At 38.4% G+C, this 24,951-nt stretch overlaps 1 protein-coding gene across 1 annotated transcript; it reads right to left on the bottom strand.

The window, feature by feature from the left end:
• Window positions 1-4,758: 4,758 nt before the first annotated feature.
• Window positions 4,759-10,124, bottom strand: LOC100618128 (alpha-1-antiproteinase 2-like). Its single transcript, XM_007473642.3, has 3 exons — window positions 9,518-10,124; window positions 5,697-5,908; window positions 4,759-4,845 (listed from the first exon to the last, which is right to left on the bottom strand). Exons 1-3 carry the CDS (start codon window positions 10,122-10,124, stop codon window positions 4,759-4,761), a joined length of 906 nt encoding a protein of 301 aa, XP_007473704.2.
• Between the last annotated feature and the right edge of the window lie 14,827 nt (window positions 10,125-24,951).

Here is a 24,951-nt window from a genome sequence, read left to right as displayed (position 1 = left end):
TAAGGATAAAAGGATTTCTAACTCTTAAGGGATTCTAACTCCACTCAAATAAAACTCCCAGGTTCCTCAAGGAACCGTTTCTCCTGTTTTTCACAGGCTATGCTAATCTATACTGATCTGACTAACCCAATTTTTTACTATTCTAAATAAAAATAACAATATTATCCTTATAATTTTTAATTCGCCTCCAAGTTAAAAAAATAACTATGCTAACTGGTTGAGTCCCAACAAGAATCAAGTTAGGACTCTGAGCCTTAGCAGACCCAGAGTCCAAATCAACGACCAGGTCTTTGTTTGGTCTTCTTAGATATAAGCCAATTTATGCAGACAGAAATAGATTGTCAATAGTGTTTCCCAAGTTGGAAAAAGAAAACACTTAACTCCTTCATGTCTTTACCTCAGACATGAGAGAGAGAGAAAGGCAAAGAAAGGAAAAATTAAATTAAATCAAAGCCCTCAGAGCAAGAGTCTCTGTGTGTGATTCTGCCAATTGCCAAAGACCAACTGCCACACCCAGAGAGAGTAACTGTCACAGAAAAACAGTTAAACTGTCAACATTTGAAACTGATACTCTATCTTAGATCTTCTTCAAACTTCAAATCTTTCTCAGGCCAAATCTTTCTCTTATCTCTAAACTAATACAACAAGATAATTTCTAGTATCATCCTTATAGTACTATGCTAAACACTGGAGATGTAAACATGAAAAAAGAAAAATAGGGGCAGCCAGATGGCTCAATAGATAGAGAGTCCTGTAGATGAGAGGTCCTGGGTACAAATCTGACCTCAGATACTTATTAGCTGTGTGACCCTGGGGAAGTCACTAAGTGAGTACAATACTGTAGAGCTCTGACCCTCACCTCCAGGGCCTGGGATTTCCAGGGGTAGGTCTGCTGTATTTTTTTTTTGTAGTTGTTGTTGGCTTTCCAGTGCTTTGCCCTGAGGCTATTGTCCCTGTCCTTTCTTCTACTCATGCTGCCCCCAAGTGAGTCTGGTGCTATTAAATTTTGAATCTCAATTCCAGAGATTGGAATCTCCAGGGCTAGATCTGTGATGCTTTTTCTTTAGTGTAGTCTGCCTCCTAGAATTTGGAAGTTGTCCAGATCCTGGCTCTGCCTCTTGCATGGTAGAGTTGGGGAATGGGGGTGTCAGCCTATGCTTTTCCTCATGCAGTTTTGCCCTCTTATAATGTGGAAATCCTCTCTTCCTGCCTAACTTTCAAGCTGTGTCCAGTGGAAGAACCCCTTTGCTACTCCTACTTTGACTTTTGCCCTTTTCAGGTGCTTTTTAATGATCAGTTTAGAAGTAAATTCAGAGCAGTTTTAGGATTTCCTTTATACTACTCTGCCTTACTTTTTTCTTTTTCTTATTTGCTTTTTTAATGATTCTCTTGAATTTTGTATTTGGACATCAAATTTTCTGTTTAAGTCTGATTTTTTTCTTCAGAAATGCTTGGAAATCTTCTATTTTATTAAATGTCCATTCTTTACCCTGAAAGTATATAGTCAGTTTTGATGGGTAGGTGATTTTTGGTTGTAGAACCAGTTTTCTTGCCTTCAAGAATATCATATTCCAAGCCTTGTGGTCCTTCAGTGTGGAGGCTGCCAGATCCTGACTGGTCAGAGGGTGGGAAATAATTTGGAACTAAAAACTAAAAAGAAGAAAAGAACATAAACTAAAAAGAAGATACTTTTCCCCTTTCCTCTTCCCTTCTCTAGTGTCTGACACACAGTAGATATTTAATAAATACTTCTTCAATGAAACTTTGTGGAAATTGTCCCCAAAACTGAACACAGATCATTCACCTTGGCTTATAGTTTTTATTACAATTTTTTTATTGCAACAGTGGCTTATGAGTCACAGATAACCCTAGCCCATCAGTATTCCATTGTGGAATTAACAATTTTCACTGTAAATAATTGCTGGTGAGTGTTTATATTCATAGTGGACAAAATTAAGGGCCTATTGAAATTCATGGTCAAGATGGAATCCAACATAATGGGATGGAACTGCCACAGTGCCATTTTTGCTCACCTCAAATACTGCCCTGCATAACACCTAGTACATAAAGGAAACATATTGTCATTCTTGTTAACAAGTAATCTGTCATAGCTCAAAGCAAGTCTGTAATAGAATACCAGGACTAGTCTTACACAAGACCAGAATAGGAGGGGATGAAACTATGTGGGATTTCCAGAACATGGGTAAATCTTCATAGACTTAAAATTCACAGAAGTTATAACATAAGGGACCCAAGAAAACATCTTGACTCATTCTCTTATTGTGCAAATATAGACATTAAAATCTAGAGAGAAAAAGGCCCGTTCACAAAGCCACTTGGTTAGTTAGTCCCAGAGTCAGTCATTCATTCCATAATTGATGATGAGGTTTAAAAATGTAAATCTTTTTGGAATTAATTATTGGTGAATTAAAGTAATGACTAGGTATGGGGAAAGGCAGTGAGGTGGTGCAGCAGATAGAGTGCCAGGCCTGAAGTCAGGAAGACTTATTTTCTTGAAATCAAATCTGGCTTCACACTAGCCATGTGACCCTGGGCAACTCACTTAACTTTGTTCACCTCAGATTTTTCTTCTGTAAAATGAGCTGGAGAAGGAAATGTCAAACCATTCCTGTATCTTTGCCAAGAAAACCCCAAATAAGGCCACAAAGAGTTGAACATGAAAGCGAACAAGAACAACATTTTTTCCCATAATTAAAGATGAGGTTTAAAAATGTAGATTTTCTTGGAATTAATTCCAGGTGGATTTAAGCAATGACTAAGGATGGGGTCGAGGAGAGAGAATATCAGAGGCCTAGATATTTGAAGGATGCTGGAAGAGCCACACAGAAAGGAAACAAATACAGAATGGGACAGCTAGGATCACCAAAGGCAACCTTTTTCTTTTTCATAGTATAGAGAGGTCTAGTCCCAAAGATCATTTCTAATAAACAAAAAAAAATAAGAGGAAAAGGGAGTTTCATTTTAGGATAGAACATAACATAACAGAATAGAATAGAATAGAACAGACTAGAATGAGTAGAATTATAGTGACACAGAATGTAATGAAGTTTAAAGATCATCTAGTTCTAATTTTTTTTTTTTTTGCTTATATGGACACTTAAAGCCAGATAGATGGAATTTACCCAAATTAACCTAGAACTGGGAGTAGATGTTGTAAGAGGCATTTGGTTTCTCCAGACTATATTTGAAAATTTAATATCGTCTACATACATATACACAAATACATGCAAAGAAACTGTCTACATAGGTTGCTAATCTGGGGTCTATAAACTTATTTTTAAAATTTTATTTATTTAATTAATTAAGAATTTTTCATTGGTTATATGATTTATGCTCTTCCACTCATCTCCCCTTCCAGAGCCATCGAGGAATTCCACTGGGTTTTACATGTATCATTGATCAAAAATATTTCCATATTATTAATAATTGCATTAGAGTGATCATTTTTAGTCTACATCCCTAATCATGTTCCCATCAAACCATGTGATTAAGCAAATATTTTTCTTTTGTGTTTCTACTCCCACAGTTCTTTCTCTGGATGTGGATAGTATATGAACTTATTTTAAAAAATGTTTCAGTAACTGTATTTCAACACAATTACTTTCATTTGTAATCCTATGTATTTTAATACTTACTGAGGAATTCAAAGGCTTCTCCAGACTGCAAAAGAAGTCCATGATACAAAGAAAGGATATTGACCTAGGAGTTTGGGACCTTTAGCCTTGCACAGGCATCTTGATTTAACATTCCATTTGTTGTTGTTCAGTTGTTTTCAATCATGTTTGACACTCACTCATGACCTCATTTGAAATTTTCTTGGCAAAAATACTGGAGGGGTTTGCCATTTTCTTCTCCAGTTCATTTTACAGATGATAAAACTGAGGCAAATAGGATTAAATGACTTGCCTAGGGACACATAGCTACTAAATGTCTGAATTGAACTCTGGAAGATGACCTTCCTGACCCCAGACCTGGCATTCTATCCACTATGCCACCTAGCTTCTCTTCTTAGGTGATAGATATGCACAAGTATGTGTTGGTAATAATAGATATTACTGAACTTATATTTTTATGTCTAAAACTTTGTGGGACCTGCTAGAACTTGTGGTTTCTTGTCATAGCCTTTGAGAATTTGGGACCATCTACATGATGGCCTGAAATCAGAAGAAAAATTTAGTAGAGTTGTGATAGAATGATATCCACATTATCTAATCCTTTGCCAAGTCCTAGTTTGCATTTAGGCTCTATTGATGTATTTATAAAAAGTTGATCTTTTTCAGTCAGGATAGAGCATCTCTCAAAAATGAAGCCATCAGTGTTGACTTTAGAAACTCATATTTTGAATTGTGTGGAGATGCCTGTGAGATCTGTGAGAGGAGTGAACACATCATTTATGCCAATTTTGGGAAGCAGTCTTTCAAGATCATAACTGGTGGAGATAGACATCTTGGGCAGAAAAATATTTACCTTCCTGTTGAAAAGGAGATCCATAAAGAGCTGGCATTTTCCACTCTCCTTGCTGATTGCTTAGTGATTCAACTCCCCCAAACAATGGACTCCATAGGCTTTACTAGTTGCTTAATCCAACTATTGCTCATGGCCTTCTGCTGTTCCAGGAAGCAAGGTATAGAAAGCCAAAATTCTCTGTCCCAATCATGGTTGAATTCCATCTTATCTTTAGTACTGGGGGAAAGAGTGAGCAACATCTGTATGCCTGCTTGAGAAGAGCTAGGGACTTTAGAGATCATCTAGTTCAATTTCTTTCTTTTGCTTATGTGGACCCCTAGAGCCAAAGAGATGTAATTCCTCCAAGGTAACCTGGAACTAGAAGTAGACATCAAAAGACAAAATTTAGTGGAGTCATGAAAGAATGGCATCCATGTATCCAATTGTTTGCCAAGATCAATTGTGTATTTGAGCTCTATTGATGCATTTTTTACTTTTTGAAAAATTGATCCTTTTCAGTAATGATAGAGCATCCTTCAAAGCTAAATCCCTCAGAGTTGACTTACTTACTTTGGGAATTAATAAGCATGGAGTACTGAGCTCATAAGCTCTTTGTAGACAGGGAACCTACCTGCCCACTACCTTCAGTATATATTCTATTTGTCTCCTTATCTCCATTCACACAGCTGTTACCTTGGTATAAACTCATATAACTTCTCATCTGCAAAGGCAGCTTGGTAACACAGTGGACCAAGAGATAGGCATGAAGTTGAGATGATCTGGGTTCAAATCTGGCCTCAGCCACTTTCACCTGGGCAAGTCACTTAACCCTAATTGCCTAGCCCTTTCCACTCTTCTGCTTTGGAATTGATACTTTTATTATTGATCCCAAGATAGAAAATGAGGTGGATTTTTTTAGTGCTTTTCTGGTACCCTTTATCCTCCCAACAACTACTGGTGTTTTCCTCTTGGATTGCCTCCTGTATATACTGGGTAAATCTTATATGTTTTCTTCTTGTCTGCACCATTAAAACGTACAGCAGGGGCTGCGTTTTCCTTTCGTGGCTATTTCTCACAGTGGTTGGCATGAAATAGTCATTTAATTAAGAAATAGTTGGAGCTTATTTCCTTGATTAGAGTTGTTAGCTATTTGTCATCCTATGACCATACCTTTTTCCCATAAATTTAGAGCATTTTATTCCTCCCTTAGAGATTATAGCATCCAGTGCCTGCTCTAATTTGCCTTCATCTGGCAGAACTAAAATTAGCCAGGCATTCCCCTCATAGGGCAGCATGACCATTGAAGAAAACAGTTCATCCTCACGGTGGTAGTACAGTTTTTCCTTTTTCATCATCTTTGGCACTCGAACTGTTGTGTTTTTATCTACATAAAAGTCCTGAAGCTCAGTGTGGTTGGAATTAAAAGAGGTCTCCCAAATGCCTGTAGAGACAACATTGCATAACCTTGTGAATTGGGAATGTTGAATGTCTGAGCATCCAGTTAGTATTGAATTGAGTTCAAAGGAAACATATTTTTTATCAAATGCCCACTATTAAAAAATTGTTTAATTAATTTAGAATATTTTCCCATGGTTACATGACTCGTGTTCTTCCCCTCCCCTCCCTTCTTTCCCCTCCTGTAGGCAATGAGCAATTCCACTAGGTTTTAAATGTGTCATTGATAAAGACCTATTTCCATATTATTAATATGCGCACTAGGTGATTATTTAGAGTCCAGATCCCCAATCATATCCCCTTCGACCCATGGGACCAAGCAATTGTTTTTCTTTTGTGTTTCTACTCCCATAGTTTTCTCTAGATGTGGATAATGTTCTTTCTCATAAGTCCCTCCGAATTGTCCTGGATCATTGCATTGCCTCTAGTAGAGAAGTCCATCAAATGCCCACCATTGACTTGAATGCCAGCCTTAAGAGAATCCTATGCTGGGCCCTGGCAGAGATAAAACATCTCATGAGAATTACAATCTTAAAGAAGAAGACAGAACATTCTCATTTACACAGATAACTACATGCAAAATACGTCTTAAGATAAAGATGTGCCATTGAAATTTTCTTTGCGGTTCCCATTTTACACTGTGGGATCAAAGAAAGTTCCCTGACAGGGGTAGCATTTGAGCTGGGTCTTAAAGGATGTTTAGAATTTTCATGGGCAGAGATGTTGGGGGAAAACTTCCAGACTTAGAAGATGGAATGAGCAAAGGAAAGCATCAAATGTATAAATTATCCATTTGGTGTAAACTTCAAGGAAACAGAGGAGAGGGGAAGGAAATGAGGCTGTAAAGGCAGATTGTAGCAGCAATGTGAAGAGATGGCTTTGAGGGATGGAATGGATTAGGGACAACCTCTACTTTGTTGCTTACTTTTTTTTCCCCCTTTCTGGTTAGCCTGTTGTAGCTTTTCTGTTCCGTAACTCTTACTTTGAGTTGAGATCTCAGTAACCTGCCATAAAACCATGCTGACCTGAAGAAATAAATTTTATTTAAAGTTTGTAAGTAGGGACAATGTAGGGGAGCGAGTGTTCCTTATGCTATGAGAATGGGCATTTAAACTGTGGCATAGAGGGAGGTTGGGGGAAGAACCAAAGTCCATTTTGCTCAGTTAATATGTTTAGTCCTCAGTGAAAAAGCATGTCTCAAAAGAGCTTAGCTAGTGGATGTGGATTATTCTACTGGGTAACAACGTAAGTGGTACTTGCCCATAGAGAAAGGCAAAGCTGAGATAGGCTCTGATAACCGTAATGGACACAGAACCAACTGAGGACCTCTGTCCTAGTTGGAAATGCACAAAACCACTAGGCTGCAAATGTTTCACCAGGGATTTGCTAGTAGTGCCACCTGGTGGTTAAACTTCTAGAATAAAATATATTTTTTTTACGCTTGAATTGAAGGCTCTTTGTAATCGTTTTCTCCCAAACCTTTTAACATTATTTCCCATCACAGAGTCTATGCTAACCAGATGGAACTACTAGTTTTGCTCAAACTCAGTATTCCATCTTTTGATTTCATGTCTATGCCTAGAATCCATTCCTTTATCTCTTAGAATCTTAGATTTTGCTCATGTGTAAGTCATTTAATAGCTCTGATGGGAAACTTTTCCTCATTCTTTAATGTATTCTCCCCCCAAATAGATCATCTTAAATTTGCTTACACATCCTCTCCCCTATCAGAATGTAAGCACCTTGTGGACAAAGGTCTGTTTTTGAAAAAATTGTCTTTACATTTTTAACAATTAATACTGTCTCGAAGACTAAATGACAACAGAATTACATTCTGGTAGGGTTTTCTCTGATAAATAATAATATTTATGTAGCCCTACTACTTATGTAGGCTTTAGCACCCTCATAAAGGAGTCCTGTGACACTGTAGGGAGCCATGTAGAGTAGTATGACTCTTGGTTGGCTGAAAGTCTTTTGAGAGAAACAGAAAAGGGAGATGATGCCAGGTGTAGACTTGTAATGGCGCACACTAGACTCTCAGGGGCCACATTCATATGGGGGAAAGCCAGCACCTATTTAATGTTTCTCTTGATCCCTAGAGCTTTTGCCCCCAGAGACTGCTAAGAGTGGACTCACTGGGTCAGATTGTCCTTACCCATCTGAGATTCCATCTAACTCAAGGGCTGTAAAGTCTCCTAACTCTTGTGTATTCTACTGCCTAAATGAAACTATATGGCTCCCCTGATGACTATTTTACCTACTCACTTTGACAAATATATTTGCTTGATACTCAGGATTGTTTTTTGTGTAATAAGTATATAGGAGTATGGCTTACCCTCTGGGTGTGGGATGGAGCTTCTTTGTCTCTCTGTCTGTCTGTCTGTCTGTCTCTGCCTCTCTGTCTTTCTCTTTCCTCTCTCTGTCTCCCCCTTTTTCTTTCTCCTCCTGTCCTACTATCCCTTCCTCCCACCCCCAATCCTGAGTATGCTGCCTAGCAGAGGTAGGCATAAGAGAAAGGAAGTTCAGTTTGACCAGGGGAAGTAAATTTGCTCCTGAATTCCTCAGATAATAATTTCCCTGTACTTCAAAAAGCTGACACAAATAGATACGATTCCATACCCAACACTCTTCTTAACAATAGAAAATCGAGAGAATGATCACCCAGCTATGGCTATCCTCCTACTCCTTTCAAAGGTAGAATTACAGTGTCCTTTGAATTATGGAATGAGGTATTTCTATATCTCTACATATCTGTTACACATTAGCAACCAAGTCTTTGTTAGATCTAAGAACAAACTATTTCCAAGCCCCAACAAATCACAAAGATTAGTGTCTATTCATTTTACAAAGAGGTTTTCTGAATACAAAGATATTTATTCTGTTACTTTTAGATAATGAGCTTTACCCATATAAACATGGACACACCTATCAGAAACTAGAATTATTAGATTCAGAACTGGAAAGGAACATGAAGTATGACCTCATTTTACAGAGAAGAAAACTGAGTCCCTTAAAAGTAAAATGATTTGTTCATATTCATTCCAGGTAGTATGTAGCACTGTCAGGATCTGAACTCAGATCCTCCATTTAAACCACATCATGATATAGTTCCTAAAGAAAGGAAATATTATCTGGCCATCAGAAATTTAAGTTAAAGTGCATTAAATTAAAGTATCTTGGCCCATTAGAGTCAATCTGGAAAAAATTAAATAAAAAGCAAAACAAATTAAAATAATTGACCTGAAATTAAAATAAACACATCTACCCTCAAAGATAATATAGATCAGTGAGGTGAACCTATGGTATGTTTGCCCAAAAAGACACACAGAGCCCTCTCTGTGGGCATGCCTGCAGTCACTGGCTAGATAGAGTTCCTTACTAGAAAGCCAGAAGCAGGCTCTGGGGGATGGGGTGTAGCACTCAGTTTCTAGGGGCTGGGGGCAAGGCCTGGCACTCCATCACTTAAAGGTTTGCCATCACTGATATAGATTAACAGGAATATTTTCAAAAGCAAAGTCAAATTGCATAAATTGAGACACAGGCACAGTCAAAATAGGAACATGAAGGAAATGCGTATGCATATATGGAATCTTACCATTAAAGAAAATGTAGTTTATGAGAACCATGACTGTATCAGAGTCTAGATCCTTGAACAATTCTGGAATTTTCCCATGTGTTTTCTTATCTACATGATCATTAATGTGTTTCTTAGCACCTTCTGCATCTGTGAAGTTTGCAGCAAACACTTGAGCTCCATATAAGTTTCTGATTTCATCTAAGAACCTCTGGAGAGGTTGTATCTTATCATCAATAAAGAGGTTGTTGCCACTTTCCAGCTGAACTTTGCCTTGGGTAGTGTTGAGTAGGTGGAATAGCGCTGGGAAACCTTCATGCATCTCCCTCTCCTGCAGCTTGGTGAGATTAAAGCCCAGGCCCTCCAAAAGGTTAGTTAGGGTGGCCGTTCTGGCCCCCAGGGAGAGCATGGCAAAGGAGGTGGCCATGCTCAAGGGAGAGAAAAAGACATTCTTTTGTGGATTTTCAGAAATCAAGAGCTTTAACAATCTTCCAGCAAATGCTGAATTTGCTGATCTTATTTTGTGGTGTGCCAGAAGACTCTTCTCTCCAGTGTCAGACTGCTCTTGGCAGAAAATGGCTTTTGGAATGCAGGCCACCACCAGGAGCACGTAGAGGGTCAGCTGCATTTCCCTGAGGAACATTTCTGAAATTAGTTAAGAGTTAAAACATCAGTTTGTTTGTTTATACATCTGGCTTATGTAACAGGGATGTCTGTGACTGAACTCTGCAGTACTGATACACACATTGGGTTTTGGATTTATTGAATGCCGAATAAAGAAGAAATGGCAACATCTGCAATAGTGAATAGTTAATTCTTCAGAGAAGAAATGAAGGCAGAAATGTACTTAGAGTAGAATGGCCGGGGCTTTGTGTCTGACCCAATAACCCAGGAGGCACTGATTCCTTCCTGCTGGGGTGAGGAGTCATGCCTTGCCATCTCATGCCCCTAAGTAGTTGGAGTGGAGGGGCTTTAGGAGGCAGTTGAAAGTACACATTAGTAAATATTTAGCAATTAGCTCTGTTAAAAATAAAGTATGCAGGACATATTTTAAAATTTGATCTGCTGGGGCAGCTACGTGGCTCAGTGAATAGAGAGCCAGATCCTGGGTTCCAGATACTTCCTAGATGTGTGACCTTGGGCAAGTCACTAAAGTCTAATTGTCAACCCTTAATGCTCTTCTACCTTGGAACTGATACTTAGTATTGATTCTAAGACTAAAGGTAAAAATCACTTTGTACACTAATTTCTTAAGTCTAAACAATAAGCACAACAACAAATCAATCTCTGATTTGTAGCATTTGCTAATTTCCTATTGAAAAGTTACCAATTGGCTCTTATAAGCCTATATGAGCCAGCTCCAGCAAACTCCTGGGAATCAGCATCCCTTGTGATGAATGTTGGGGCAGGAAAGAGTGGGGATGGGGATGGGGGACACTTCTGTGTCCTCCAGATGCCAGGGAATAGGGTTTTCTTGGGGAGGTAGAAAGACATTTCTTAACTATCTTCATAACTTAACTTAACTAATGCTGTACAAACAGGGGCCTTTTGTTTTTGTTGCTCATGCTTTTCAGTCATGCCTGATTCTGCATGACCGCTTTTGGGAGTTTTCTTGGCAAGGATACTGGGGCGATTTGCCCTTTCCCTCTCTAGCTCATTTTACAGACGAGGAAACTGAAGCAAACAGGGTTAAGTGACTGAAGGGTTGCACAGCCAGGAAGTGTCTGTGGCCAGATTTGGACTCAGATCTTCTACATGCCAGGACCAGCACCCTACCCATCGTGCTACCTGGTTGCCCTAAAACAGAGGCCTAGGCTGCTAATAGTGTTGAGCAGAGCCGAGGCACGTGATCAGCAGGGGTGTTATGCTCCAGAGGGATGATGGGAAAGGGACCTTAGAGGTCACAGAGTTTAACCACTTCATTATATGTCAGAAGACTGAAGGGTACACAAGTGAAGTAACTTACCTAAGGTTACCTAGGCAGTAAATAGTAAGGGATAAAGCTGGGGTTTGGGAATATATCCTTTGACTTGGAATCCAGCGCTATTTTTGCTAGAACTTGATACCATCCATATTAGCTCAAGGGCCAGCATTAGGCTGGAGACCATCCCCTCATCTCAATTAGGCTGTGGAGGCAAGGGGACAGTCGACCTCAAAGCAAATTCCATAACTGGGGAGGATGGGAAAGGGGAACAATTCAAGAAGTACAAGATTGGGGAATGGAAACCCCCTCTTAGTCCATGCCTTCCTTTGGAAGCCTCTGCTTCACTTATATCAGAAACCTTTCCTTTCCCTCAGAGTTTTGTGCCACCAAGTTTCTCAAACTTTCCTGTAGGCAGGTAGAGAGAAATTCAGTTCCTCAGTCCTGCCCGACTCTTCATGGTCCCTTTCCCTTTGGGGTCTTCTTGGCAAAGGTTCTGGAGTGGTTTGTCATTTCCTTCTCTAATTTGTCACCATTTTACAAATGTGGAACTGAGGCAGTTAGGGGTTAGATGACTTGCCCAAGGTAAAAATGGGGAAACCAGAGTGTTTGAGGAGATATCAAGGTGTCTATTGATGTAACAAAGTCCCAGGTGAAAGAATGAGGTAGCATGAAAAACTGGAGGGGGTGCCCAACTCCTTGAAAAGGGAGTTGGTTGATATCATCCCATAGGATGCAAATATAATGTATAATCAAAGTCAAACAGAAAAAAGAGGATTTATAAATATTGATATGAAACTGCACAACAAATTCTACATATTGTTTTTAAACTTTTTCTACTTGTCTCTGTTTTTTACTGTCTTCTGTGCTTTTCTGTACATTTTGGAAAATTCTTCAATGACCTATTTTTTCAGGTTTTTCTCCTATTTTCTTCTGATAACTTTATTGTTCCTCTTCCTTTCCTATAAAACTCCTAACTACCCCCAAATTGAAAGAAAAACAAATCCTTTTTATTAAAGATGCATATATTCAGATAAAATAAATCCCTAAATTGGAAAATACATAAATAATAAACATCCATATAGGAATATACTGCTTAATTATGAATATAGATTCATAGTGTGACTCTCAGAGGAACAGAGGTTGCTGAGAGTTAGTAATGGAGGTAGAATTTGAAATAGACAACGAGGAACAGGCTGTACCTATTTTTCTCCTTCCCCTGACCTAATGTATAAGGAGACCTGATAGAAAGGACATATAATTCTGGATACTGCCAGGGATAGCAATATCTTTCAAGGGGAGTTAGGCTGGACGTACTGGATATAGGCTAATTTGGTGTCAAGAGCCAAATGTTAAATTTTCAGTATGAGTATTTATATATCAGAAATAATCAAATACTACCAATTAGGGATTAGTTTATTATTTTGATTGTCTAGCTGTAAGAAAGAGATGGAGAAAAATGCTAATAATTCAGGTTAAACTTAAAAGTGTGTCTTGAGTACAATTTTTTTTTTCAGAAAACTGGTTGTTAAACATTTACTAACATACTCTTGGATCTAAGTTTCTATAAGTGTAAGAAAATGTATAGTGTGAGAGGTCATCACATAAGTTAAAGGAACATAGAAAAGGACTTGTGGACAGTACTTTGACTGGAAAAGGAAGAGCAGGGTGGGACTGAAGTGAATGGGGATGAGGAAGGAGAGCCTAGTAGCCCAGGGAAGAGACCTTTTGCTTAGGAAACCTGAGACTATGAATCATAGCAACTCAGAATGAGAAGTTTATAAGTTGTAGGACAGGGAATTTTTCACTTACCTTTGTTCTTCAGTTGCCCCAGGTTCCAGGATCCCTAATTAAAAACTCTGGAGAGAGAAGTCAGGGGTAAGGTCTAACATTTAAGCAAAACTGTTACTTTGCTTCAAAGGAAGATTTATCTTTTATCCAGTCCCTTGTCATCCACAGTATACTGATCTTTTGTTTTCTCTCCTTCGAGGTTATTTTGTAATCTGTTTTCAGAGGATTCTCATTCATTGAAATTCAAATAACTGGAAATAATTTAACTCCCTTCCTTCCTTCCCAAGTCCATTAAAAAAATTAAAATCTTTACTTTCTGTCCTAGAATCAATGTTGTGTATTGGTTCTAAGGCAGAAGAGTGATATGGGCTAGGCAATGAGGGTTAAGTGACTTGCCCAGAGTCACACAGCTCTCAAGGGGATTTTCAATGAACAGGGATCAAAGATCAAGCTAAAGAGATAATTAAAAATGGAATAGTAAGTATTTCACTCATTGTTCTCTAACTTCCTTTCCAATTTCACAAATCTAGGATTCTATTATTAGGCAAAATATGGCCAATATTCAACCAGCAAAAGAAAGAAGTTGGTGTGATAACCTATAGAAATAAAAAAGGAGATGATTCTCCCATGTTAGAAGTTGGATCTCAAATTTGGTATGGGGGGGGGGCATTCCTACTACCACTAACAGAATGGATGATGCCTAGGTACATTTGTCCTAAAAGCCAAAGGTTTCAGATCTTGTGCAATGCTTGTCAGAATTAATGTGGAGATATTCCATTACCATTTTGGAATCACTGGAGTTAGCTGAGGAAGTCAGAAACAGGCTATTGCTTAAAGTTCCACTGGGGAAGATGGAGGGGACCACTCTGTGGAGAATAGTGGAGCTTTGCACTGTTTGATTTTCTTGACTAAATGGAACCTGAAATATTTGAGTGGGATAGGGTCCCTAGAATATTTTTAGTCTAGCCCTGCCATCTTTCAGAGGATAAATCAGAATTTTAGAGATTAAGTAACTTATTTTCTTTATTAATATAGATGAATCAAGGGCTCCAAAAGTTTATGCATTTCACCTTGTGGTTGGAAACTGTAAGATTAAAAATTAACATCCCAATACTTGAAGTATTATATTTTTTATAAGAATTTATTAATAATAACTTGAAGAAAAAGGAAAATGATAGCCTTAGCAATGAGAAAGTTACCCAGACTATGAAAAGCGGGAAGAGAGAGAGAAAAAGGTGTAGTTGCAGCAAACTTAAGAACACAAAGTAGGGAATGTAATTCAAGGAAAGGTAAAGGAATTCTGGGAAATGTAGTCCTGGGGTAGACAATTACACACACACACACACACACACACACACACACACACACACACACACACACACACAGTGGCTTAGTTGGCTCTTTCTGGTGCTCTGACTTCACTGTTGACCTACCAACCCAATACCCTATTTTGTCCTGTTGCTATCTTTCATGAAGAAGAGGAATCTGGGTTTACTTCAAGGAATCTGTTAGCTCAGAGTGGTTCAGTGAACTTGATTCCATAGTACTTAGCTCTGAGAACTTTTTGTATCACTAAGATTGCAGGTAATAAGAGAAATGGGACTTCTTGTCTTGATGAGATTAAAAACCAAAAAAGGTTCTAAATGAACTCAGCATTGTTTGGCATGTTTTAGCATTTCCAAAGTGCTTTACAAATACCCTCTTATGTTAGCCTCACAATAATTATGCTTTCCATTTTGCATTTGAGGAAACTGAGGTGGATAGAGGTTAAATGATTTGCCCAGGGTCACACAGCTAGTAAGTGTAGGAGGCTGGATTTGAATTCAGCTCTTCCTGACTCTAGGTCCAGCATACTATCCACAGGGCCACTTAACTCTACATACTTTTTCTTTCTTTTTGACCCTTTTTCATTTCTTATTCTAAATTGATCAACTTTCTTTAAAGATCATGAAATCAAAAGAGATGATGTATGTAAATCACAAGGCAGGGAAAAAACAAGAGATATATTGTTAGTATTTTTATTTGGAGAAGAGTTATTTCTATAGTCCATATGGAGCTTTTTCCATAGTTATCTGTAGTTTGGGACACCTCCTTGTCTAGTTTTGCTAATATTTTTCCCATTCCCTTCCTCCCTTCCCCCCAATCTACAACCTTTTCTTCTTTTTTTTTTTCCCCAAGTCTTTGCTGCAAATGAAAAGGAGAATATAATTTTAATTCTGAGGTTTCCTCTAACTGAATTCTAGAAGCTACTTGTCAAATAAAATGTGACTCCTATACCAAATTATACTTCTATAATGTATTATCTTTGCTAATGAAATGAAATTAAAATCCATTCCAAATATAATTGTTTTATGTTTGTTTTGTTGAAACCATTTTTGTTGATTATGTTTTCCTTTAATTGGCCTACCCTTTGCTTTAATATTTTTTGACAGAAACATTATTCTTTCATATCACTTTTATAAGAAAGTTCAAGTAAATATAGCATTGCAAAGGCCTCTATCACCTCCTTCTGAAAATGAAGTTACTTATGTTTCAGATGGACACTCAGAGGTCAGAAGTCACAGAAACCATCCACATCCTTGGCAATTAGAAAAATCGCAAGTTACAAAAGTCACAAATTGAATATTAGCAAGTTAAAAAGGTTAAAAAGAATGACTTACAGTAGATTTCAAAGGAGCTTTCTGTTCTCACTAGTGTAATAACTGTAAGTCCCTTATTTATACTGTGAAATAATATTATGAAACAGATAAACCCTAGTTAATATTAACCTAAGCAGTACAGTATGACACACTAGTGGACAAAAGCAAATCCTAAACTTTTTCTTGTTCATGTGCACATCAACTGTAAAGATAAATGTAAATTAAAATCCCAGAAGAGAATAGGAATTCACTAATTCATGCATTGCATTTGTGCTTGTATTTGAGGAATGATCTTTTAGTGAAATCACAGGTCAGAGAATTTAGAACTGGAAAGGAGATTAGATGGGGAAACAGTCACAGAGAAGTTTGGATTATATTCCCAAGGTCACAGAAAGTAAAAAGCAGAGCTAAGGGCTCAACACAAGTTTTCTGATGATCCCAGTATCTACGTGTTTCACTGTACCACACTGTTCTATAAAGCTAAATGAGACTTCAAGGCAGTGGCTCTCAACCTCAGATCTATGAACTTGTTAAAAAATGTCTTCATAACTCTATTTCAATATAATTGGTTTCCTTTGTAATCTTAGATGATGCACTTAAAAACATTCTTTTGAGAAGGGCTCCATAAGCTTTACCAGGTTGACAAAGGGGATCATGATACAAAAAAGGGCTAAAACCTCATGTTTTTTAGCTTGATGTCAAGCCACAGAAGAAAGGATGGTTCTTGCTATGAAATTCAAGATGTGCAAATTCAAATACATGTTTTCTCTCAAGATCACTAATGGCTTTTGATCAAGATTGAGCAAAGTACTTAAAAAGATGGTTAATCTTTTTCTCTAGAAGATAAACAAGAGTAAAATTAATGATTTTATTAATTGTTCTTAGTCATGAACATTAGTTGGAATTTGACCCTTATACACAGTGTTCTGCAACTTGCTGTCATCACCTGCAGTGGTCATAAGGGTGCTAAAGAACAAAGACTTTCTGTGTACCTAGTGATTCTTATTTATTTATTTATTTATTTATTTATTTACTGATTTATTTATCTATCTATTTATTTATTTATTTATCTATCTATCTATTTATTTATTTATTTGTTTGTTTGTTTAGTTATTTGTTTTTGTGTGTGTATTGGTTCCAAGGCAGATGAGTGGTAAAGTTTAGGCAATGGGAGTTAAGTGAGTTGTTCGTATAACTACGAAGTATCTGAGGTCATATTTGAACTTGGGACCTTCTCTTTCTCTAGGTCTGTCTCTCAATCCACTGAGCCACCCAGCTGTATCCCTAGTGGTTCTTTAAAAAGTTTATAGCTTAGGATATATCATCAAGAGTGAATCATAGAATTGGGAACCTCACAGGGATAAAAGAGCAACTCTTCTTTTGAAGGCTCAGACAGTACGTACTCCTAAGGCTGTGTATACTTTTGGGGAATTCCAACTTATTTGAATTATCGCTCACAATGATAAAAACTGGTAACTTTCCTCATTTTCCTCCTTTCTTTTCCTCCCACTCACCACTCCAGTGTGGTGTCATCAATTGCTGGTATGGGGACATAGGTTTGCTAGGTTATAAAAAAATAAACAGATTTATTTATGGGTTAATGAAAACAGCAGTCCTATCAGACTTCACATAACAAAATGGTACCTAGAAGTTAACAGAATCAGAGAGAGAGAGACAGAGAGAGACAGAGAGAGAGAGACAGAGAGACAGAGAGACAGAGAGAGACAGAGACAGAGAGAGAGAGAGAGAGAGAGAGAGAGAGAGAGAGAGAGAGAGAGAGAGAGAGAGAGAGAGAGAGAGCTGTCCAGATCCTTCCCTTTATAGAGAAGGTCCAAGTGAGTATGATCTTTACCATGATTCCTCAGTCTACATCTCCTCTCCCCATTTGTGCAGTATTGTATTTATTACTTAGCTTTTCTTTCTCTGACTGTAGTTCTTCTGAACTCACAGCAGATGGAACTGTTTCTCTTTGATGAAATTGCCTGAACTTCTGTTCCCCCCCCCCCCCCCCCCCAGCTCTCCCAGCTCTCCTTGGTTGGTAGTGTTCCAGTAAGGTCATCCCTTACCTGAAGGTGGGGAAAATTTCATGAGTTTAGAATGTGGTTTGGAAGATGAAGATCAAATTGATCAAGAACCTGATCAGGGAAGCAATCCTTCTAGAGGAAAGTTACCTTTCAACTCTATTATTCCCTTCCAGTGTTTCTATGATCCTAATTGATGAATCATGGACTAGGCAACTGTCTTTGAGAATATGAAGGGGAGATAGATGTGCCTGGAACTGTCCAGGTTAGGGGACTTTAAAAGAAACTGAAAGGTAGGCACAATCACATGAAGCTGCTTAAAAAAAAAAAAAGGACAATTTGCCCATAGACCAATTGAGTTCAGCAAATTGAGAAAGTTCATTATTTAACTGAGCCCCCTGTTAATTGACTGATAATACTTCACATTTTTATCATGTTTTCAGGTTCATATACTGTTTCCTTCCCAGAACCCTATGAAATAGGTAATATGATTATTATCACCTTTTCATAGATTAGGGAACTCAGGTTCAGAGAAAACTGATTTCTGCTGCGATGCAAATATCGGAGTTGGTATTCATACTGAATTTTCCTGATTTTGATGTTCAGCATTCCTTCTACTACAATATCACAACCTGAACCTCCTTTACGCTCGTTGTGTACTTTATTGTGGTTCCTGGCTTTAATCCTACTTCTGGCACTCCTTTCTGTCTCTGGCCTTTTCAGGTCCAGGACTTCTCTACTTGGTCATTCCCAAGATGATTCAAATCCCTGCACCCTGAACTGCAGGTGAATTTCTTGGCTTCAATATCTTCTCATTGTCCATTCTCTCTTTTATAGGACTCAGTTGTGAGACATTAGAGTTTTGGTCAGACTTAATGATTATTCTTCAGGCTATCCTTCCCCATTTTGGGGCTCATGACATTGTCCAAGTCCAGAGTGAACTACCCTCCTGTTTTCCCAGTTTCCCTCCCCTTTTTCTCCCTGTTGAAATATTCCCTTTTCCTCAAGGCTTGTTGTTGATGTCATTAACTCCAAGCAGCCTGTCCTAATGTCATTAGCTATATGTAATCTCTCCTATTATCTCCAAACACATATTATAGCTTTAGTTATGAGTGTATCCTTGTACTTTATTCCTTACTAGATCCTTGGGAGATAGGGACTGTGCCTCATTTCATCTTTTGCTCTCTAGTGCCTAGTGTGAATGTGAAATCCCCGTATCCCCCGTAATTCTGTATTATTTTTATAGCTATTCTGTTCTGATATTGTCCCCTCCCTTAAGATTTAAACTTCTGATCTTATTCATCTAAGGTCCACAAAACTATACATCTATGACATTCTGTTTGGTTATGATTCTGTGTTTCTTGACCAAGACTTCACCCCGGATTAATGCTCAGGTCTGACATAATTTTTATCTAGGGCTAAAAGGAAATCGAACAGTATTCACAGGATGTATAGGGTGGATAAACACCCTGCATGCATGATACAGGTTTATATACCTATATTCATTACACTAGGACAAAAGTTTTGAGTCAGAGGACCTATCTCAAGAGGCCAGGGCAAACAAATCGGTCTAAATCCCATTCTATTTCTGTATCTCTTGTATCTGTTGACTTTGTCTTTATCTCAAATTGTGCTATATAAAGGAACAGCTCTCAAGGCTTGAGATCTTCATTTGCCAACTAGAATCTGACTTTATTGTGAGACTTGCCCTCTCTTAATAAACCTATTTCTTTTTGGCTTGGAGATTTGGTTTTTGCTTTTTTGTGTCTTAGCTAGTAAATTTCTGCCACACTAGCATCATGCCTTTTACAAGTTAGGTATTTATAATACTATGCACTTGAACAAGTATTGTCACTTCAAACCTATAGCAATAATCATAATGATAATTGATGACCTCATAATGATTTCATTATGGAATACCTTCAAATGCATTATCTCATTTAATCTTCATAGCAAACTGGTGATATGAGTAGTACAAGGATTACTACACCCATTTTTCAGATTAGAAAAATTTTGAAGTGTGTGTCCTGACTTATATAGTTCCATTTTAACTACTTGTTTATATATATATATAATCTTGAGCAAATTATTTCCCTTTCCCTGGCTTCAGCTTTCCAATTTGCATAATAAGGGATTTGAACAACACTTTATGAAATCCCTTTCAGTTCTAAAGTTCTATAATGTTATGACTTGTCTAAGGTCACATAACTACTAAGTGGCTGAAGTGGGACACAAACCCTTAATTCAAGTCCATGACTCTTTTGATTTCATTTTGCCATATCCCTAATATCCATGATTTCTAATGTCATAATTCACAATGAATGATGGAAGAATCAACTCACTTTTCTCCTTAGCTTCTCTGTAGGAATAGTTACATTTACTCTAAAGGCATAGTAAAGCATGGTATTTTCCCTTCCACTGATGGAATGTTGTTATACTACCTGGTGAAATAGTTGGGTAGAGATTGTCTACTTAACTAATTAGGTGACATTGGAATCATTAACTTCCTCTATTTGGACTTCACTTTCTTCATGTGAAAAATGAGAGGATTGAAGTAGATGATTTTAAGGTTCCATCTAGATTTAATATTCTATTATCTGAGGTCAAGATTTTGCAGAGCACAGAAAAATAGGGAAATGAACAGACCTCTTTGGACCATTCTGTTAAGGTCCGGGAATTTACCCACCACCAAGGAAGATCATGGACAATGCAAACAGGCAGAGAAAGGCCATTTATTGAACTGATATGCATCAGTGGGAACCTCTGCCATCAGAGTTCCAAGTTGCTTCTGAGAGGCTGGGCCTTAAGTACTCTCTAGCATGTATGCCCCCCCCCCTTCCAGCCCCTTATCTGCTACATACGATTCTTGGAATGTTGCCAGCATGTTTGGCTCCCCTCAGCCCTTATCGGTTACATACTGTTCTTGGGACCTTGACAATTTTATGTTATTGGGGTCTTCCTGGCCTTTATCTGGTACCTACTGCAGCTGCATGTTTATTGGGGTCTTCCTAACTTCCAAGGCTAGCCAGCTGGTTAAGGCTTTCAAGGCTGGTCATTTTGGCCTCCCTCATTCCCAACTTCTTTTTCTTTTAGGGGGCAGAGGGAAGGCCTGCTCACTGGGGCAGCTCGTGGCTCTTAGTAGTGGCAAGGGGTCGTTATTGTTGTTGAAGAGCCAACACCTGGATGGCATCCAGTCGGTCCTTCATGAACTGAACAAGGAGGTTAAAAATGCAGGGGCCAAATGTCAAGAGTAGGGTTAAGATTATGAGGGGTCCTATAAGAGACGTGACTAGAGAGAAGAATTGAAAAGGTGGGCGTACCAGGGGCTGGCAGTTTCCTGCTCCTTCCGTCAGGGCTTCTAGACCTTCTCGTAGCTTGCTCAGGGCATGCCTAATAATCCCTGAGTGGTTAACATAGAAGCAGCATTCCTCACCCAAGGCTGCACAGAGGCCCTCTCCTTAAGGAAGAGGAGGTCCTGCTTGGCATAGCAGGTCACTTGGGGCACTATTGTGAGGGGGTGCAGCGGGCAGTGAGGGAGCTAGGGGAGACACAGGGCTGTAGGCCAGAACGGGGGCACAGCCAGTGCGCTCCTGCGGGTAGGATAAGGTTTTTCCTGGTTGAGGGATACTCTATGACAAGGGAGGGGAAACCAAGAGGTGGGGGAGAAAGTGAAGTAATGGAAGTGAGTGGGTCATGTATTCCTTTTGCTAGCTGTCTCCCCACTGTTTCTGGTGAGTCCTGCCATCTGGCCAGCCCAGCTATGCATAGGGGAACCACATAGCCTCCCAGAGGGCCAGAATCTCAGGCCCCACCTGGTTCAGTGTCCCCTGCCATCCCATCCCCTCCTCTCTCCAAGGATCTAAGGGGAAAAGGGCAGAGGTCCAGATCTTCTGTAGTTTCTTCAGTGCTGAGAATGGGTGTAGAGCTGTTCTATGGTCAGGAGAGGGGAATAAGACGGGGAGGGAAAGGCTGCAGACACAGTGTCTTTAGGGGTGCGTTTTCAGTGAATTCCAGGGTCCCAGGTTGGAGAACTGCTTGGAGATCTGAAGGGTGTCCAGCCACTGCTTCCCTTGATTGGCAGACTGGTCACAAGGGGAAGTCAGCCCCTAAGATAGAAGTGTACTGGGGCAAATAGCAGATAGGAACAGGACATTAATACAATAGCAATGAACATCACACATTTGCATTTGGGTATCTTAACCAACAGACTTCATCCTCAGAAATCATCTTCTGACAGAAACAGATCCCTTCCTGAGTTGTTTGCAGAGCTGGTATGTGACATTTCTGTTAAAGAATATCCCATTGCAAAGTACACATTAACTATAACATCTATAAACACTGGAGTAACAATATCTTACAGATGTATTCCCTTACCCCAGAGGCTGGGGAAACCAAGAAGGCTGTGAGCTATCTCAAGCTCAAGAACCAAACTTCAACTGTGGTAAATTAAGGCTACAAATGCAAGAAGCCATCTAGGAATAAACTCCACCTATTTCTCAAAGCATGCTCCTAACAATTTGGGAATTCCCAATTATTAGGGTTGTTTGAGGAAATGGAAACTTTAATATCACAATTTGCATTATGTGCTGATCATGGGAATTGCACGAAGGAAGAAGGCCCTGAAAGGGAAATATCTCCAAGTCACAAAAGACACACCAAGCAAGGCTGTCACTTGCCATTGTTGTTCCACTTGAGGATGGTCAGGAAAATTCAGTCCAAAGTGAGCCTTGGGCTGCCTTCTCTATAGCCATCCTAGGACTTTTTCTCTCCTTAGGGCACTTGCCACTGGGTCCCAGAAGTCTTCTTTTTCCTTAAAAGACAAGTTTTCCCCCATTTCAGCTGAGAGAAATTTTGCTTATCAGCAATCCAGAAACAAATCTCCACACCCCCAAACAAGCCTTTAATATCCCTACAAGGCTGATCACTCAATTATTTTCATGTATTTACACATCTGGTGTAGTCACATGAGTGCTGAATTAAGTGGTTCCCTATAAATCAGGGCTGTATCATCTCCTGGACCTAGGCCATCTGAAAGACTAAGGCAAGGTCATGCAGGAATCACTTCAGGGTAACTGTCCAGAGAAATTAAAGAATCGTGTGTGATTTTCCCACATACATTACTTTATATATTATCCCTAAGTTAAAGAGCCAATTATGAGAGCAGAACATTCATCTGTTCCCTTTCACCTTCTCTCTCCCTTTCTGTTCCTCCAAAACCCTCTGCTTAAAAGCAGAACACACCGTCCATTCTTCCTTTACAAACCCACATACTAAAGCTTTATGGACTTTAAATCAAAGTCCCTTTCTTCCAAATTCAAACCCAACATACCTCCCCACTTTCTCTAACATGCTTTTACCATCATAAGTCAAACAACCAGCCCCCTGGTATCACTTCAATTGCTAATCGGTAACCCCAAAGAATTCTGATTTAAAAAGATTACATCATTGAACAATCTGTAGCATAGAGCTCAACCATTATAAATTTCAGTTCATAGTACAAATTGGTAAACTGAGGTAACAAACTATATGGTTGAGTCAGGTTTACAATGAGGTTTGGTTTACATCCAAACAATACTTAAACACATTTTACTAGCCATTCACATAACAATCATAAATTTCTGAGCAAGCATTTTCACATACATGCCATTTTTAACATCCTACCCATTCTTTGGCTATTGTTTACCACATATATCCTTATACTAGATCAAAATGTAATCAAAATATCAACCAACAATCCCCAGAACTCGTATGAGGTAACTTTATCAATTAAATATTACTCAACTCATTTTATCATTCTGGACCTGGAATGTTTGTAGTAAGATTCCACAGCTGCAAACAAGCTTTTTTGGTCAGACAGGGCTGGCAATATTTGCTTGCTTGAGTACCTTAAACCCCGCATTTCTACAATTAAAATATACTCATCTTTAAGTTCTATCACACAGCGGTTGTTAACTCTTTGAAGCCCCTATGTCAGTTCATAATTTTATAAGCACTTCTTTCTCCTTCCTGGGTGCAAGGAAGGGGTTAATAGCTTCTGAGCAATTTTATCCCAAAGCTGCTGGCCTTGACTTAGATTTTATTACTTAGCAACCCTGGCCCATCCGTCTTTAACCAGTGACTAGCTTACTGCAATTTAAAATTTTGAATTTATCAAACCTCTTTCATAATAATTTACTCTTAGTGAATTTTAGTTTGAACTCCACAACTTCCAAATATCTTTGATTAAGTTCTTTAGCAATCTTTCAGTGTGTAACCAAACTGAAGTACAAAACATTTAGATCCTCCTTTTTAGTTTTCTTTTAGCTCAGAATATTGCTACATACGTGATTAAATTCCAATTTATAATTTGTTGTATCATAATATCAACTAGTATCTCTATTCTTACTCTCATTGAAATGGAGCACTTCATAAAATGAATCAACACCCCAAAATCCAATTATTAACTTATCTAGCTAGGTTATAAGATATGAAGTTATTTCCTTTCACATGTACTTAATCATCTTTCCCTAGTTAACTACATTTTACCTGGCGTTCCAGCCTGACCTCTCTGATATATCTGAAGCTAGACTATATTTAATCCTCATGAAAATCTCGATTACAGGGCTGGTTGAATTTGTCTTGTTAAGGGCATACAGGTTGTATGTCATATACCCTTAACCTATTTAGGTGGAAAACTGAATCCTCTTCATAATATAATGTATACATATTTAGCATTCATTCAGCATTACTAATTTCCAGCATTTGGCATCTGAATACATACATGTTCATTTCTAGATTACAAATCCCTTCCTATGCATTTTGCATTTTTCACATTTAAAAACAATTCATATAACCTTGATTAAAAACAACATCATTTAAAAATTTCCTCTTTTGTAAAACATCAATTCTTAGCACTTATCTCATTAATCCCATGCACAGATTAACCACTTTAAAAAAAGAAATAAAAACTTCTTGTGTGTGTAATATAATTTCTTGCTGCTATTTCTGACAGCACATACATTAAAATAAATGTGATTTGAAGGATTCCCAAGTTCAAATTCTAGGATAAGTTCTTTTCAACAACATAACTTTTTTTGAATGACT

This window comes from Monodelphis domestica, chromosome 1 (assembly GCF_027887165.1).
Source record: "Monodelphis domestica isolate mMonDom1 chromosome 1, mMonDom1.pri, whole genome shotgun sequence".
In the NCBI taxonomy this organism is placed as follows: Eukaryota; Metazoa; Chordata; class Mammalia; order Didelphimorphia; family Didelphidae; genus Monodelphis; species Monodelphis domestica.
Note: the sequence above shows the minus strand (reverse complement) of the source record. Positions and strands in the feature narration are given on the sequence as shown.